This window comes from Falco peregrinus, chromosome 3 (assembly GCF_023634155.1).
Source record: "Falco peregrinus isolate bFalPer1 chromosome 3, bFalPer1.pri, whole genome shotgun sequence".
Lineage (NCBI taxonomy): Eukaryota > Metazoa > Chordata > Aves > Falconiformes > Falconidae > Falco > Falco peregrinus.
In genome coordinates, this window is record NC_073723.1 from 68,976,952 (window position 1) to 68,995,761 (window position 18,810).

At 45.1% G+C, this 18,810-nt stretch overlaps 1 protein-coding gene across 1 annotated transcript; it reads right to left on the reverse strand.

Annotated features, from left to right (window-relative positions):
• Positions 1 to 1,365: 1,365 nt before the first annotated feature.
• Positions 1,366 to 18,351, reverse strand: DIPK1C (divergent protein kinase domain 1C). The gene is made up of 4 exons (XM_005242948.3): positions 18,060 to 18,351; positions 12,065 to 12,742; positions 8,099 to 8,263; positions 1,366 to 7,363 (listed from the first exon to the last, which is right to left on the reverse strand). The coding sequence occupies exons 1-4, from the start codon at positions 18,240 to 18,242 to the stop codon at positions 7,148 to 7,150; spliced, it is 1,242 nt and encodes a 413-aa protein (XP_005243005.1). The 5' UTR covers positions 18,243 to 18,351; the 3' UTR covers positions 1,366 to 7,147.
• Between the last annotated feature and the right edge of the window lie 459 nt (positions 18,352 to 18,810).

An 18,810-nucleotide genomic window follows, 5' to 3' on the forward strand; every position in this document is an offset into this window, starting at 1 on the left:
GTCAAAATCTTGTAACACAGAGAACTAATGAAGTTATATAAGATCAAGCAGTGCGCATGTTCCCCAAGAAAGTTCAGCTGAAGTTCACCAACTTATCATCCACCAAGGGTCTCAAAAGACCCCAAGAAAGACCCCCCAGGAGCGAAGTACATATATGCGAGTGCCTTATGAATATGTAAATCCTTTTGGGGAAGTAGTTATAATATATAGTAGATTTTGGGGAAATATGATGAATACGTATGTTTTGTTGTAATAAATCGAGGAATGCTGGTCAGGTAGGTGTGCATGATTTGAGATGCTAATCTCCATGTGCCCAGCACTGCAATAAAGAATGCCTGTCTTCTAAACTTACAAAATGAAGTCTAGAGGGTTTTCTTTTTGACAGTTTCTCAGTATCACTAAGAGTTGGAGACTAGAATCTAATCCAACAAATTTAACTCTTTAGTCACTTAAGAAAGCTGAGTGAAAACAATGGGTAAAAGATCAGAACTTGATTAAACATTCTGTTAAGTTTTCATTACTTTTGTACACTGTGTGATGCTCATTCATGCTGCTAATTACTCTTGCATTTTCCCAATTTATATAGACTATAACAAGAAAAATAAAAATACCGGGTATTTGTGGACTGCGCATTTGTTACATGAAGTTACAGTTCAACAAACAGATGCGTGAGTATCTGTGTGCGCGCACGCTGCCTTTACTCCACAAACCACTGAACATGATGAACATGATGAACATGACTGAACTAAAAGACAGACCATGGGTGTAAGTTTGTAAGGGTTAGCTTTTGTTCTTCTGTGCTCTGGGCCAGATACACAGTTTTGCCAAAAGTCAGTTGTAGTCTTAATCCATGTGACAGCATATCTGAACATAGGTTTGGCAAAGCACTTACTTGAACATATGTAGTCTAGAATCAGACAGGATAATACTGGTATCATTACATTAAAAGTGAAATTCTGTAATTACATGGATATTTACTTAGTTATTGTTAGACACTGAGCCCATTAATTGAGCCCTGGATCATGTAATAAATACTTAGCCACTGATAACTCTCTGCAAGATTAGAATGGTGCTTAATAAGACTTGAACAAGAGAAAAATTTAAAAACGTATTTTTCCAGACATTCACTTTCTTGGGATAATGGAAAATATCTATTTCCTAATGACAAAGATAACAACGCAAAATGTCTGACTTAGAAATGGGAAAGAATTAATTAACATACCTGTGAAATTTGGAGTAGTAAACGCCTGCTTTTTTTATTTTCTTTTGAATGGGAAAGAAGCAGAGGGCTTTAAATAATGCAAATACAGACAAATGTTAATTCACAAATGTACATGGGATATTGGTGGAAACATTGATTTTTTTCAGCTGCTTAAATTTAGCCAAAGAACCTCTTCTTTAGAAACAAAAATTAACCTCTGTTCTTTCCAGCAGCTTTGCATGTCGTAGCTTTAAGAGAATGAACCCATCCTGAACTCGATGCAGTTTGGTCTTTTCCTGCCATAGCATGAATCTTGGAGAGATTATAACCAATTTAAGCAGGATGGGAAATTCTGTTTCTAACTAGCTACAAGCAAACCGCTAAGGAACCAGCAAGGGAAAAGGAGAGGTATTCAGAATATTCTCCAGCTTGGATTACGTGTATCCTGAAAGCACTAGCAGCAGATGCTTGTGGAAGTGATTATGCACTGGATCATATGCACATCCTTCTGGCTGCCGTCACCACTTAGGCCCATTTGTAGTGTAGGAAAAAGCCCCTCCAGTCTGCAGAAAAAGGAGCTCAAAGTATATTGCAGAAGGCATCAATAATTACGGAGTTTAAAGGGGCTCAGCAATCACTCTGCTGCTGAGAGGCCCAAGCCTGCAGGACCAAAACTTTAAACAAACCACAGGATTATGGATCGTAGCCTTTCAGGGATTTCAACATTTTGCCATACTTTAATTTATAAACATAACATTTTTATGGAGAAAAGCACTCTTTTGTCCTTTTTTTGGTTGACATGGGCTGTTACTAATTAGGGCAGTTTTCTGCATTTATGTAAATAGGAGTTCTAAAAGCTTTTGCTAAATTCTGTTATTCTGTCTACCCTTTAGGCTGCAGATGCTGTTGCACAGCTCCACAGTCTACTTAACAGATCCTTAGGCACATAACACAAACGGCTTTGGAGATGCCTGCACTATATCCCCCGTGCTGCTGTTCTGTTTTTTTGGGTTTTTTTTTATTTGAGAGAACTACAACAGAAGTGTTCAGGACTTTTTCCCCCAATCAATTTATTGACAGTCTCTGATTTTTCAGTACAGGGTTTCTTACTAGCTTCAGTTCTGAGTTCAGTTGTCCTGGATTTTCATTCTTCCAAGCAACTCATTCTTTCCCTGTCTGCATGTTGCTGCCTTTTCCTGCTACTGAAAGCCTAGCAGCCTTTCTCCTGTTTTCATCAAGGATCCAGGACCGTGGCAGTGACCAAGGCTCCTGCAGAGTGACTCTGCTTATTGCTTGGGCTCACTGCAGGTCAGCCCTGACAGAGGGATTTCCTCGTGCACCTGCACCAGGCTCCCAAGAGCATCTGCCGAGATGGCCAACCTGACAGTGTGCTTCCACGGATGCAGGCGTTTTTACATTGGTTGTCCAGTCGTGTAAGCTGATATTACAACCACAAGGCTCCAATGTTACAGGCTGGTACTAATTAAAAGCTGCAATTTATCACCTTCCTGCCCATTACATACAACAATATGCTCTGCTGAAAGACAGGCAACAAGGTATGTGGCTTCTTTAATTTTTAATTTTTTTAAAAACTTCATAAAAAATAAATAGGGCATCTTGGGTCTACACTTTTTAACAATGGAAAAAAAAAACAAAAACCAGTGAGGAGTCCCTAGTTCCTTCAAGTTTGTGATCCCATTTTTCACCTGTAGGAAGTGTTTTGTTCAGTCAGCGTGTCTAATTAAAAGAAAGCAAACCCTCCTCTCTCTTCTCTCCCAGTCCCAAACACCTGTTGTTAGCCAGCCTCCAGCAATGAATCTGAATGCCCTCAGTGGAGGGGGTCCATGAATTTACACTAGGGAGTATTGCTCTCTCTATGAAAAACTGTGTCTATAGCAATGACCTGCTGTTCCAGGGTAGCCACCATTAAGCCAACCTCAAAACACAAGGGAGACCATGTCAATCCTCTGGGGCATGGAGTTTTGCTCTGTTTCACAATGACCCTAGTGCAGGACTGTTGCTTGCGGATGTTTTTGCAGAGTATAAAACGCCAACTGGAGAAAAAAATCTACATTTCAGAAGTAGTTGTTCTGTGGAAATCTTGAGGAAAGAGTTAAATTTATCTTTCCTAAAGATTATGAAGCAGACCTCCAACTGGACTCACCTCTTGTAAAATGTGGGAACAGACAGTGTATCTGGATTATTGCAGAGCTGAAGCATGTGCTGCTAACCAAGATGGAAAGAAGGAATAAACAATATCTTAGTGCCGTTCCTGTTTCACAGAGAGTCATAAATGTGGGAAGAAAGTTGCTGAGCAAGGCACTAATGCAGCAAGTGGTAGAATGAATCAAGAGATAGTGCCACTTTTATAAAAACGATTCAGGGACAGACTGACTGAGCAAACAGATGGGGCTGAGACCATTTGAATGGGAACAGATTCTTGGATTAACTGGCCATTCCCAGGGCAGCCAAATGCTATTAGTGAACCTGTATAAGAGGAGTCATCTTTTATATGGAGGGGATGAACAGTGTGAAGAATCTTATGTAGCCTGTGATTTTGCAGAGCTGCAGTGAACTAGATACCAAACAGGGATGCCAGTGGGCAGGTGCTTTGGAGATACCTCGAAGTGAGAGAAACCAAGCAGAAACCACTGCAGCCCAAGTTAACAGCACAACCAGCGTGCAGAAATTAAGTGGGAAGCAAAGGTGCCTTCTAAGACTGTATCTGGACCTCCTGTTTTCTGAATCTGACCACTGGGGCTAGATGAAAAAAACTCTGCAAAAGATTTTGAGTTTTCACAAAGTTTCATCTGAATCAGGATGAAAAGCAAACATCAGAAAATACTGAAGGTACTAACAATCTTCACTGCATAGACCAGACAGAACACTGGTTTTTAAATTGTGATTCATTTCAACCTTTCTCTTTTTGCTTTGCAAACCTCAATATGAATTAACTAAAATTAAGATAATAATTTGCAAATTTTTCCAGATAGGAACTGTCAAAACTGAGTAGGTTAGACATTTTCAAAAATGACTTCAGAGCTTCTTATATGGAGAGTTTTGGTGTTTACAAATAAAACAACCAAACAACTCTTGTAGTGCATGATATCATTTTGGACAACTTTTCATTTTCTGACCATAGCCCAGAAAATCTTCCCTGCAGAATTTGCCAGCTATCACTGCTGGCTGTTGTGGTGCAACAAGCAGTGCCAACAGCCCACGTTCAGCAGCACACAGGGTGCTCATTCAGTACCCGCCTGACCTGGCCGTGCCCCCTGCAGTATGTGCCAGCTGGGTATCTCTGTGCCAGGGCTATTTTTGGTGGCAGTACTGCCAAGGCAGTATGAAAAGGGCTTTGTTGGAAGGAGCACTAGGCCATGCGAGCCCGGTTCTCCTTGTCAAACACCTGTATAGGTATTTCCACCAAAAACAACTATAAGCATAAAATAATACAGGCTCAAATTATTGCAGTTTGCACTTGCCTCCTTAAGGTAAATGGCAACAAACCAATGTCTCCATTTTCTTTTCTTTCTGTCACAGGGAGATAAAGGCACAACTACTGTTTCATTCCTGTTCTGGTCATTGGTACCTGTGCTAAATAAATGAGAATATTTCACTTTTCTCTCCCATTTCCCATGTTTGAGTGATTTTACAAAGCACCTGGTGGGTAGTGAAGAATCAAGCCCTGTGTTCACACAGCCTGTCAGGTTCTCCTTGTCCTTTCACTCACCAGTGAAAGTGTACCAAGCTGGCTGCATCATTTATACTCAGCCTCACAGCCCAGCCAAGTACAAATAACCCATTTGTGTCACTCTTGAGAGGTTTGTGAGGATTGTTTTCTGTATCCTGAAAAGAAGTGAAACCTAATGACCTGGAAAAGTGTGTAGTGTGGGGAAGGAGGTCCCTGCCAGGTGGAGATGGCTGCAGCCAGGCCCTGAGGGGTTTGGAGAAACGTGTCAAAGGCAGCTTCCCTTCCTAAATCCTGCCAAGGAGAAGGACCTTCTGAGAAGAGTGACATTCCACCAGTGTTTGGCTCCAGTCTCTTCTTCCTCAGACTAAATGCCAGTTTATTCAGTCTTATACCATAAATCTCGTTTTCACAAAATGGGCCATACTTTTTTACTTCATTTTTCCTATTTCTCCTTCATCTCTTTTTCCTCTGATATTTTACCTGTCCCCAACACTTTATCATTACGTGATTCTACCCTTAATTATTTTTTCCTCTATAGATTTCACAACTTTGTGACAAGGCTAGCTCTAGAATTTGGCTCTCTTCTTATTCTGCTTTGCCTTCCTGCTTTTGCAAAGGGTGATCTTAAAGTATTGAAACATTGTCTGTCTCCCTGGTCAGAGAAGCATGGACTGAGCGCAGCTTTACCAGCCAGGAGCTCCTAAGCTGTAGCTCCATCTTGCCACCAGCTTGTCTTCAGTACAGCCCCAACCAAGGCAGCTGACCTTGGCCTTGCTATGAGCTTCTTGAGGGTTTGAGTTATTCTTAAAATTACAGTAGTTTATTGCAAGAAATACTAAAAAAACTTAGCCTAGTCTGAAAACCTGAGCTAGTTTTGGTTGTGTCAAGGTCTCCTAAGCAGCTCACATTTTTGTGGTCACAGGCAGTCTTTAACATCACTTTGAAGAACCACTCCAGAAATGGAAAGTTTGTGTATAATTAGTGCTCACAGGCTTCAGGGCTGTCATAAGGCTGAGGGCTATAAAGACGAAAAAGATTAGGTGTTGTTATGTGTTTCACACACACAAACCAGTATTGTCAGTCTTAATATTGAAGAGTCCTTCTGAGCTGAGGGCTGGCACACGCTGCTAGTTTTTCTGTTTGAGGGGGTTTTAATGTCTTCAGGATTGGGCCTGAACACATGTGATCTCTTCTGAACCCATGTGTTAGATTCTCCAGCCACAGCTACACACATTTGAAATGCAAAGTTAATGATTTTAACTTAATCTAGGGATCTTTATTTATGTAAGTGATTGCAAGATAATGAATCCTTATGAAAAATTTCCTTTTGTCCATTAAAAAAATATCGTGTAAAAAACCTCCAGTCTGGATATTGTTCTGTTTAGTGCAAAGAACAGATTGTTGGCATTCCTGGGTAATTCTGCTCTCTGGCAAAAGAGTGTTTCTTACGAAGTGCTCTGATGTACCAGTGCCTGAGGGCTTGTTCACATGGGAAAATTCAGTAGCACTATTCATACCTCTCCACTGCAGAATGTGAGTACCCTCACGGGAACTCAACAAGGGTACAATTATATTGTTCTAGAAAAGTCCTAAGTACCTTCACATCATTTGTCCCCAGAAAGTTAGCTACGGCACAGGTAATGCAACACACCAGAGAAAATGCATTTGGTGACATCAGACAGGACCGCTTTGTACAGCAGCTCTTCACTCATGTGGCGATACATTTACATATTTGAGACTGTTTTATCACACAGAGCATTCTGTCCCTGCTTTAAAAAAAAACTCATTCTACAGAGAAATTAAAACAAACTCCATGCACGTACTTATCCACACCGACTCACCCACTATTTTAATCATTGATGTTAGTTTTGCTGCACTTACACTTTTCTTCTGTAAATGCATCCTCACTCTGATCACTGCACTCAGACGGATGCTACCTGAGCAGTGACTACAGCTCTTGGTAAGCAAATGATGCGCTGAATGCTGATGGAGAGGGCTAGCGCTAGCTCAGGAAAATAAGCAAGAACAGCGTCCAGGTAATGTAAAACGATTTCACGCTTGAAAGGATATTAACAGTACCTGCTGCAGCTGCAGCTGTGAATTTCATTTGCATAGAAGAAAAACAATCTCTCTGCTGTAAATGTAATACAATGGGTAAGAGGGATGGAAGAGCGAGAAAGAAAACACAGGCTGCCTCACATACAGCATCCCTTAGCAGTGGCTAGATATGGCCTTTGCAGTTCTGCCTTTTGCGCCTACTCTGTCGTTTGCAGTTCTCGCTGAGTGACCTGAAGCAGGTGGTATAACTCAGAGAGCGATTTCAGAGTCCTCTGGTGCCCGGCAGCGTCCATGTGCCCCGGCTCGGCACACTCCTGCACAGCCTTCTGCAGCTGCAGCTGCAGGGGGAGGGAAACCAACGGTCCTCTGAGATTTGGGGAAAACCAGCGCCGGAATATTTTGTCACAAATTACCTGAGGAAAGGAAAAAGAGCAGATTGTTGTCTTTCAGGAGGTACAGCTAAGGCCCTGCTGCTTCTCTAGGACTATCGAAATGTCATCGGAACCCAAAATGCCTCTAGCCATCCAAAGAGGACGGTATAGAAAAGGAGCATCCACAGAAGCCACACTCTAGCTGAGAAATTCCCTTCTTCTCAGGCTGCTCTTGCGCTTCTGCACAAGTGATGAAGGTGAGGGGGTGGGAGAAGCAGGCAAAAGGCCATCAGGCTGTACTCCCCCAGCCTCTCTGCTGCACTAGTGCCTCCCACCAGCACAAGCCGGGTGAGCTATAAGACACCGCATCCCAGGGACAAGAACCCCGGGGACTCCCCTTTCCACTACATCCGCGTACTATATCTGTAGAGTGGAGCACCGCAGCCACAGCCCCCCTTGCTGCTCACACGTGAACAGCCCTGACTTCACCATTAGTAGAGACAGTAATGCCGATCCCCTGCCCCTGCTTCCTTCACTCTCCTGTCTGAGGCATTGGGCTAACAGCTGCACAGAAACACGGCAAGGAAACACTAGTGAATATAAAGATCGATTTGCGTGCCCCAGGATGGGACTTCTGAACAGGAACTGGCACTGAAATGTGGCCACATTTAAAAACCTGTCTGTCTTCATCTCACAGACTCCTAGTACATACTATGCATTTTATAGTCAATGTGATTTTACAAGAAATGGATGCATAAGGCAGCTGTGTCTACTCACTTGCAAGTTGTTATTGGCTCTCTGTGCTCCACATTTTCTGATTTTCAGATTGCATTTTGAAAAGCAATCAAAAAAATTACAATCTTCATCTCCCGTGCAGTTCTGTTCGAGGATGTCCCTCATTTTGGGTTCAAAAAAGGCCATATCCACATCAATGGCCACCACCTGTGGATCAAAACAATCCATGAGATCTGGCACAGCACAGCCAGTGGGACAGGGCTGAGCAAGCGTTCTTTGCTGCTCACTTTTGGAAATGCTGTGCTGAGAGCATCTGCCAGTGGGGAACTGGCATCACAATGAAAGGGCTTTATTTCACTTAACTGAGCTGCACTTGTCTTATAAACACCACTTTTTAAACAAAACCAGCCAATGCTTATTACACAAGGAAAGGGGATTATTTGTGGACAAGATGCGTCCCTGAGGTCAGCTGGAATGACTTGCCTTAAACCGGAACTATCCAGCTTGAGGATTGATTTACTTGCTGTTGCAGCGTATGCAGATGGCACCCCAACCTTTTAATTATATGATGGTGCAAAATTATCCACAAGCCAGATGGTATCATTTCACAATTTGCCATTCAGACTAAACCCCTAACTTCACCACTGTGGAGAGGAGCAGTGGGATGTGCAGAATTACCTGCGCCTGGTACAGCTCCTGCAAACCTGCCATCGCATTCAGAGGGTTTGAGCCTTTTCAGCTGTAGAAAGAGATCCCTGAGATTGTTGAGAGTTGGGACTGTCCTGTTTGCTATGGTTTGACTCATTTATTGTGCATGGTTCTTGTTCTGCCTGTCCAGAAATACGGTCCATAACAGAGTCCAGCCAGCAGCTGGTTTCAGCTGAAAAAGCAAGGACTGGAGGGATCAGTCAGTTTTCACCCTGACACAAGGCTTGCAAAACAGTGACCACGCAGCACAAAGAGGTCTGCAGAGCTGCTGCCTGTGCTGGGTTTGAGACCGCTCTGGGAGCTAAGGGCTGTAGTCTCAGTTTCTGCCAGTGTCACTCCACCCATGAATACTTCACTTAAAACAATCACAGCAATAAACAGGGAAAAAAAGGGAGCCAGCTACGAGATGGCAGCTGGTTGACATGAGACAGACTGTGGGTGACCACAGTGAACGAAGCCTGCTTTCAGCGTGATGGATGCAGCAATCAGTGTACATTCAGAGCTGCACTTAACGCTTGACAGCCAGGGTCAGAGATGCTCCCTTGAGGCTGACACACGTTTCCACAGAGGGAAACATCTGGGACCAGGGCAAAGCAGAGTTACTTGGGCTCAAACGATAGTCTCATTTTTAAGAGTTGACCTCCCAAATAACAGGGAAGCTGAACTGTGTGGCTGGAGCAGCAGCTGGATCAACCCCAGGAACTAAAGATGTCTGGTCTGGTAGAAGGCCAAATAAACCTTCCACAGTCAAAAGAAAGAACATGGTCTAATCTTCATTTTATTCTACTCCTTTTTCCCCAGGGAAAAATCTTTAAAAGATGAGGCATAGCTTAAAAACTCAAGTATTTTTAAGCTTCTTGGAGAGCTTGATGATGATGACGTAGCCTAAGGAATTTCACACGTTTGGACAGGCAAATTCTTTTTCTTTTCTTCTTTTTAAGCTTTCTGCAGTTTTCCTGTTTGCTTCTTTGCAGAAGAGACAGTAAAAGTGGTGCAGGGTTTCCCTGGTCCTAGGGTTGCTGCATCAGCTCCCGGGTAGGGTCTCTGCCAGCGCTGAGCACCTTTGACAACCTGATCGATTGCTCCGCTAGGAAAAACAGCCCTGGTTCCCAAATGTGTGGCTGCCAAAGGGTTCAGTGGTTTCACTGAAGTTAATCTGTTATAAAAATGTGTGGGCATCCAGCCAGATCCTGTGATGATGGATCTGGGTGACACTCTACCTGTGAACAGCTACATTTTGGTGGGGTTTGTTATGATGGTAACAAAGGAGGGTACCTAAGGAAACACAGGAAGGACCCGACTTGGCTCCTGACCTGATTTTGAGTCATGTTTAAGGTGCTGTAATCTTTCTAGTTCTCTCTGAGGTGCTGGTAAAAGAGGAAGTTGTCCCAGAGCGCTGTATATTTACCCAGACATCCTTCCCACTCTGCACCTTATGTATCTCCATCACAGCTTAAAATTCCCGTGGCAGATCTACCAGGCAGTGATCTCTCCCCTCTGTGCTGCAGGAACACCATGTGAAGGCTGGAGTGAGAGCTGGAGGCTTACCCCAACCATTTGAAAACAATCCTCAAAGTAAAACTGTTGTTCTCCAGCACATTTCTTTGGGCATTAGCAGTCTCGTTACTGGGCTGAGGAACAGTGGTACTATTATGGGTGCTTATATATATTATCCTATACAGAGCACAAAAAACAAGCAAGTGAAAAAATTGCTTAAAACAAACATAATGGACAAAAAAGAGGCTGCCTTGCTGTGCGCCGTTCTGGCACTGGTTCGTAAAACCACATAGAGTTTCTGCTTGTCACTCTCCTTCCTTCTTCACCGACCAGAAGCTCTCCCTGTCCCATTCCTGTCCCGGTCCACATCCTTGCCACCCTGCAGCTTTCTGACTGTGTGTACCTCCTGCCTCCCAGCCCAGTGCAGTGATAACAGGCGATACCAATGAGCTGTAAGTAATATACAACTAGGAAGTCCATGTGTAAGCAACAACTTCTTTTTCTTAATTAGTTCTCCTAGAAAATACTAAATTGCTTTCCTTTACTAGAAGGTGACTGTCGTCTCTTTGGACCCCAGAAGTCACAGGATCCTGGAGAGGTAAGCCTCACCAGGACTCATAAGGGAAGACGTAGCCAATATTCTTTCTCTTTTCCTAAATGAACACTCTTTTCCTGTAAGTAGGCTGTAAAACAGATGCTCTGGTGTGTGCTCAGCCCCACGCAGTCACAGCTCTGCATAACTGAAAAAGATGGGCAACGCCTCCAGGAATCCCTGCCATACCTCACTGCCTAAATACTGGTACGTTTGTTTTAGTTTCTTGCTGTAGCTCCTCACCCATTCCCTGTTCAGCTGCTGTATTGCACCTGAATAAACAACGGGAGGGAAGGGAAGGGTGAAGGGGAAGCACTCTAATTGCTTTTAATGGCTAAATGTCTAGGCAATGTTTGCCTAGTACTCTGAAGATGTGAGTGTTATATTAACACTCAGTGAGTACTGGAAACCGCATTAAAGCCCCTGGAAATGCTTTACATCTACTCAGAGTGCAGAAACTCCACTGATGTCACTGCAAATTGTGAGCCTGGTTAAAACACTACTGCACAGTGTCTCCAGTCTGTACACGCAATTCCCACCAAAACCAGTGGAATTTCTGCCCGCAGAATGAATGCAAGATACATGCAGCAATGTGGTGCTCGGCTACGTCACTACTTATAAACCATGCAGAGCTATTCAGGTCTGAGTTACAGCTGTACAATGAAAAGTCAGAGCGTAACACTACCAGGGAGTTTCATGTCACTGTCCTTGGATGGCTTCCAGACCAGATAAGCTGAACACTGCAGCATAAATGTGTGTGTTGGGATGTGGTGAGTTCCCCTTGTATCAGGCCAGACAATTCAGTTTTGAAATTCAAACAGGTTTTCCTTTCAGCATCACTACCAGAAATAGTTGCTGTGACTCAAATTGCAGCTTCACTTACAGCTTTTGAGATCTCCTTGCTTTCAGGAGGTATCCCTCACTACATCCAGGGGACCCTGTCGGTACTGATGCCTTTAAGGAGGTGAAATAAATCAGAACTAAGCAAGCAGTCCTCAAAACGAGCAGCAGGATTAGTGCTTTGAAATGTGGCTGCACATATTACAAAGGGGAAAAACAGTAGAGAATCTCCCAACACTTGTAAATGCATCAGTTTTGCAAAAACTTAGCCAAAAGTTGTATGAGGAGGGAAGTGTCGTTTTTACACAGCCATTTTCAGACTAGAATTTGACCTCAAATTGCTGCAACGCCCCCCCAAAGACCCAACTTACTGTAAGATCGTGCCTGATAGCGAAGTTTTCTGGTTTGATGTCACACAGGTGAAGTCGGTGAGAGAAGTCATTGTCAAAATGCTGCACCATGTCCAGAAAGCTGAGTGCAATGTCAGTGATGGCTTTCACCCTGCTTCTGTGGCCAGCAAGGGAGAGACCAACCACATTTTCCAAGGGAAAAAGAGTTTTGTGCCAGGCATGTCCAGCTGTGAGATACTCCACAGCATAAAAGTGTCCACAAGAGCCAATAATTCGCAGCACGTGTTTGCTGAAGTCCTGCAGCAAACTGAAGTAGATATATTCTTCCTGCTGGAGCAAGGACCACATGCTGGCCACCTGTGCTTTCCAATGTGGTCCCTTCTTCCTCATCCAGAGGGGCCCCATGGTATTGTTAGATAGTTCCAGCCCCAGGACATTTTTGACCTCCAAGGCTACCATCAGCAGAAGCTCTGTTTCAGGAAAATCCTCTGTTTCCACCTCCTCCAGCATACTGAGATGCTGGTAGCTGGAGAAGATTTCCTTTTTGGATTTCAGGATGATGGGCTGGCCTCTCCAGTCAGCCTGGATAACCTTCTTACCTCTGTCATAGTAAAGGCAGTGTTTGTACACCAGCTTCTGTGCCACACACAGGTCTTCACAGAGGTCGCCAGTCAGGGCTCCGCTGCTGTAGTCAAGACACTGGAGTGAAAGAGTAGAAAATTCATAGCAGGACCATACACCCACAGACCACACAGAAGAAAGGCAAGCAATCAGCAACGGTCCTAAGCTCGAGAGGTCTGCAGTAGTCATGGTACTGCAAGCACACACCTTGTACAACTGATCAGATGTTTTTTTCAGAAGAAGTCTCTAGAGAACTTTCACTAGGCGGAGTCTTGCCTCAAAACTGGGATTCTTGGGATGGTAAAGGACAGGCCTTTGGGGGGCAAGGAAATGGACCAGATGACCTGCTACTCTTAAATTCTTGACACATGAATTCAGTGAGACAAGCTTTGAACACAGTTGGCTGTGCTATGTTAAGATTCTGGGCTGTAACACCCTAAGGCACAGGAGATAACTTGCAGTGTAATGCAGGATCTCTGGAAGGTTCAGGGCAGCATAACTTTGACATCCCCACTTAAGCTACAGGAAAACCCATGGGCAGATTGATTGCGGGGACCTTCCACAGGCCTGCAAGTTTCAGCCTTGCACTCCACATGCGCTGAATGGAGCTGTAAGAACCTACTTCTGCACTACCAGGAAACAGAGGTTGTGCTCAATGCCTCTTGGACCAAGAACTTTCAGAATTTTAAAATATGTAAATGCTGTAAGACAAAATGACTTTTCAGTTCTTATATATAATTATCAAAAATGACATTTTAATATCAATTGCTTAAATATTTTTTTTAATTGGGGAAAAAAACAGCCTGTGGAAACATGGGAACTGCTGCTTCATAGTTAAGTGGTTACTACAAATTCGTATAAGAACTGCAAGGATTCCCCCATCAGTCCTTCCCTCAACCCATAATTGTTTCCATACCATCACTTCCAAAAGTGTAGGCAATCAATACATTCCTATGGGCATTCAGAAGTGCAGCTGCAGGGACTGCTTTGGGCGAATCAGTAGAGGGGATGATCAGAGGTCTCTGGTGAAAGGGGAATAGACTGTGCTGATGTTGAAAGCCAAACATCTGGGAGGAGGTCTCAGCCTTCTTCATTGCTTTCTGGCATTTGAACCTTCATTTAATCAAGTTGGCAGCTCCCCCTGCATGTGGAGTACTTGCAACGGCTGCCTGAGCCCCACCTCAGTTGTGACTTGCTGTTACACACACAAGAAACACGATCATAAAATGCAGGTGATATATTTTATTAGGACGGTGTCTAAGGTGTGCACCAGAGGAATATCTTCTGATGCCAGGCAACATTCAGAGTCCAAACTTAAACAGCACACTGGGGAATGGGTGGAGGATTAAGTCCAAAATCCAGGAACAGTGATAAACTGACTAAAATAGCCCACTGAGGGCAGTTCAGATGGGCATAAAATTTATTTATACTCTGATGTTCTCAGAGCCCGCGTGAGAACATTCAATGCCAGCAAGGAGAGCCAGGTGGGCAAACTCTAGCATGAGCGTTCTGACCCTGAGTCCAGGGTGATGTACACGTGTGAAACGCACACTGCAACCGCAGCCACATCAGGATGGCCAAGCAGACTCACCGGGCTGTCCACAGACTTTAGAGCATGCAGATCAATGCTTTTGAAAAGCTAATCCTATGAATGTAATACACATTTATTCTCCCTATCTAAGTAGGAAATTTAATTTTCTTAACAGAAGCATTTTAACAGTTCTTGGCATCTGGAACTCTAAGCGATTTTAGAAAGATGATTAAAAACAGAAGGACTTTTGGGGGGTTTCTTTGGAGCGTAAGCCTAGTCACATTTAAAATCATTGATCTCCTGTTCAGATGACCACAACCTAGCTCTTCTTCTGCTACAGTAAGAGAATATAGAACTTAGTCCTGTAATTGGGTCCACATGTGGACAATTCTACTGTGGTCCACCAAGTTTGCTCTTAGACAGTCTGTATACATGGACCTCCTGCATCTAGAAGAACACACACCCAGAAGACCTGTAGTCAAACATGGAGCTTATTTTCTTGTATTGCCATCACGTCATTCTTAATGGCATTATTGAGAAAAAGTAGTTGTGGAAAAAGCAGTCTCATTTACATTTCCTAGACATAGGAGGTGAGTCACTTTTTAACCTGGCCGCTGTTTAGGACTTGTCCGCTGTTCCAGTGGAACCCATAGAACTGTGATTATTAACCTGGTGTCTGACAAATGGTCTCTGAATTGGATTCTTCTTATGCTGAATTTGCACAGTGATTTGCAAGCTGGGATCTGTGAAAGAGGACTTGACCAAGGAGTTCCCTGTCTCTCCGTAATGAAACACAGATCAGCCTTCCAGAAGTACCCTTCTCTACTGGTCACTAAAGCAAGCAAGAATTTCAAAACTGCTTCCTCAAGTAAGCAATCAAGAAGTTTGAACAATTTTCAAGGTGTCCCTCTCTCCTCACAGAAAGTAGTGAGTTGTGAGTCACTCCATGGCTTTAAAAATCTTCTCAGTTTCCTGTTCATTATGACCTAGAAGGTCAGCAAAGAGTGACTGCACCTTCACATACTCGCCACCCCCCCCTCCATTATTCCAGCTTTTAGTGTTTTGCGTTTGCCATAAGCATAGTACACTAAGTAAAGCTTAGCTCCACAGCCCTCCCACTATAATCCTTATTTTTTCAGCCCACAGATGATATTTGTGTTTTTATTCCCTCTCTGTTTCTCCTCTCCATCTTCCCCTCCACCAGCCTTAGAAAGACAGACATCAGAACTGAATGCTGTTGTCCAGTGCTGCGAAGACAGCCAACAGCCCTTCTCTAACTCTAGGAGGGATCTAGATTTGGATCTAGATCCAAAAATCCTAATTTTTGGAGACATTCAGAGATAATATAGATCTTTTAGGTACAGTCTGCACTGGTAGTTCATGTTGAAGCAATTATCTGATCCCTACATACTTTCCAAAGTCATAGACTTTTACAAGACAGTCTTCCATCCTATTGGCATAGCTTGTACTCTTGTGCTCCCCAGTGTACTAGCTTGCATTTTACCATATTAAAACATATTTTGGTGGACTGAAAACATTTAACCAGGTGATTCAGATTACCCTGCCATGAAAAGATGGTCTGTTTATTATTTACCAACCAAGGAGTCTTTGCGCTAACTGCAAACTTCACCATACAAGATTTTGTATCATAGCAATGACTGCCAATAAAAAGAAGAAACAATTCCCCAAAGAAATCTGCCGGAAATGGTTCTCCACACCGCCATCCTTGTCTTAATGACTGCATTTTGAGATCTGTCGATGAGACAGTTTTAAATCTATCTAGTGAGTGCCCTTTGAATGGCACCAAGTGCCAGGCTTTTAAAAGTAAAATATGAAAGTGATACTAAGCCAAAAGCCTTGTAGAAAAGCAGCGATACGACACAAAAATGCAAACACAAGCATGATTTGGACTTGCTCATTTGTGTGTTTAAAACTAGCTACATAATTTTTTATATCCTTACTAGACTTTTAAGTTCAAAAAGCAGGATTTAAATTAATGTAAAAGTTTAAAGTCATGTAAACCACGCTAAGGATTTATATAAATTCAAATAACTTACTGTGTACCACCACCACTTTTGTGTAGATCAGGCCTGAGACTGAGTCCTGCCTTGTTATCAAGTAATTCTCCTGTGTAAATGCAATACTGCGCAAGGTTCTGGAAGGCATCAAAATTAATTGATTTATCCAGAGAAAACAGAAATTGATTGCTATGAGGTAGGTGTGTTCAGTGTAAATGAAGATGAGACCAGCATTAGGAAAGAGTTAGTGGTTTCTTTGAGAGTTGCACGCGTCTGCACAGACGTATATTTCACTCGGAAGAAGGAAATCTTCAGAAATATCACTCGCAAGGGTATACAACCATGTAATTTTTACCCTCTTGCTTAAAATATCTCATATTATATCCTACTGAAAGCATGACAGATGATTAGTAAAATATTTTTTTATCAGAAGTTGGATTTTGCTTAATAAAAGGCATGAGACTCAAACTATCAGATTATTTGTCTTGTAGATCAATTGCACTTTCCATAACTGCAAAACTCATGCCATTCTCAGAAGATGTATGGAGACTTATTTCAGGGCTGATGAAGATAAGCTTATTTTCTAATCGTTCCACTAAAAGGACAATCTTTTTCTAATGTCATCTGGGAAAACTGTCGCTTACAAACCTGAATGATACTATTGCAGACTCACCTACAGAAACAGATGGGCACAGCGATCTCAGCCACTCTTCCTCTGGAAGGAGGATCTGAAAGCTGAGCTACCACACAGTACCAGAGACAACTTTCCAAGCTTGTGTCTGAGACCTGATCCCGGCCTGGGCGTTCGTCATGCCCTATGCTCTCCAAACTGAAGAACAACAAGAAGTCTCCCTCCGTCTGTTTACTGGTAGAGTGTGATGGCAAGGGCCTGGATCTCCCTCGGCTTGGCAGCTCCTTGCACCTCCGCACCTCTGTGCTCCTGCCAGCCCCAACAGAGCAGGCAGGGCTTGTTACTCCAGCTGCAATCCTGAGCTCAGCTGTACTTCAAGCTGACTGCTGGGGTAAAGAAACTAGCTCTCATTGCCATTAAAAACAGGGTGTCAGGACCACTGCCCTATAGTTTCTCTTCCTTTATTATACAGAATTTAGGGAAAATCTACAGTAAGTTTTTGCTTGCTGCAGTAATAGATTGTCGAATTTCCATTAGCACTCCTCCTTTCCCACCTGAACATTGGCACTACAAACACCTCAATGAAGAAACAAAATTAAACTTCAAGCATTAACCCACGCTGCTCCTCTTCTCGAAGTGTTTCCGACACAATTCTAAATCTGTTTCTTCTTCTTTTTTTTTTTTAAGGGAGATTTTAATGAGTATTTGCAAATCCTTTCTTGAATTTTGAGTAACTGCATCCTAAATGCCAGCCCCTGCCAGCCGTAAAGGAGGCGTTACAAGCTGCGTGGCATTTCTGAAAGACGGCTTTTGTACAAACACCTTTTCGGCTAAATAAAAACAAAAACAAGAACGGAAAAATAAACAAACAAAAAAGACAAGCTGGAGGAAGGCTTCCCCCGGCTCCGGAGCGTGCGGGATGCCGAGCTGCCCCTTCCCAAACGCCGGGGAAGCGCCCCCGCCGCCACGCCGGGACCGCCCGCTGCCGGCACCTGCCCGAGCCCGGGGGGGGAGCGGGGCAGCGGCGGAGCGGGGCGGGCAGCTCCCGTCCCCCCGCCCGCCGGGGCGCTCCGGGACCGCGCCGGGGATGCGGCACCTCCGGCGGACGGGGCCGGGCCGGAGCTGCCCGGGGGACGGCAGCCCTGAGGGACTGCGGGCGCCTCGTCCTGCCGGGCAGCCCCCGAGGGATGCCCCGCGTCCCGCCGGGGCACGTACCAGCCTCGCCAGGATCCGGTGGCTTTTCTCGTCCGTGCAGCGCTCGGAGAAGACGCTCCTGTGGAGGAGGAAGAGCAGGGCGCTCACCACCACCCAGCAGGCAGCCCAGAGGAGGAGGAGCGCCACGGTGCATCGCCGCCAGATTTTGAGCCGCAGCCGCTTGAAGCCCACGATGCCCCTCATCGTCGCGCCCGGGCTGGGCTGGCGCGGCCGCTTCAGCCGCTGCGGCCCCGAGCGAACGGCGGCGACCGGGGCCGCCGCGCTCCCCCCGCCGCACGCCTGTCCCGCTCCCCGCCGGCGCCCATCGCCACACGCCCGCCGCCTCCCCCCGCCCCGCCGCCGGGCTGCCCGCCGCCGCCGCACCGGCCCCCTCCCGCCCCCGCCCCCGCCGCCGCCCCCTCGCCGGGCCGGCGCTGCCCTGGCGGAGCCCCCAGCGCCCCTTTTGAATGGAAGCCACGTAGTTCCGCCGGCTTTTGTCCGCTCCCCCGGTGCCAAGCGGCCCCTGCCGCCACTTGGCGGCTTCTACCCGCGCCCCCCCCTCCTTCCCCCTGAGTTTCCCACCCGAGAGTAAAGGGGTGATGAAGGGCGATGGGGGCGGCCGCCGGACCCGTGTCCCCCCCCCGGGTGGCGGCCCGGCGCTCTGGGGGAGGCAGCTGCTGCTCCGGCGGGCGGCCCCGTCTGCTGAAACCTTCCCCTCCCGTAAATAAAACCCAGGAGCAACTTCTCCGGTTTTATCCGCCCAGGGGGTAAA

Coding starts and splice junctions, on each gene's coding strand:
- DIPK1C (XM_005242948.3), bottom strand. CDS start 18,242: ATGAGGGGCATCGTGGGCTTCAAGCGGCTGCGGCTCAAAATCTGGCGG. Junction 12,743..18,059: donor ACCGGATCCTGGCGAGGCTG/GTACGTGCCCCG, acceptor CTTTCACTCCAG/TGTCTTGACTACAGCAGCGG. Junction 7,364..8,098: donor GAGCCAATAACAACTTGCAA/GTGAGTAGACAC, acceptor TCCTTTCCTCAG/GTAATTTGTGACAAAATATT.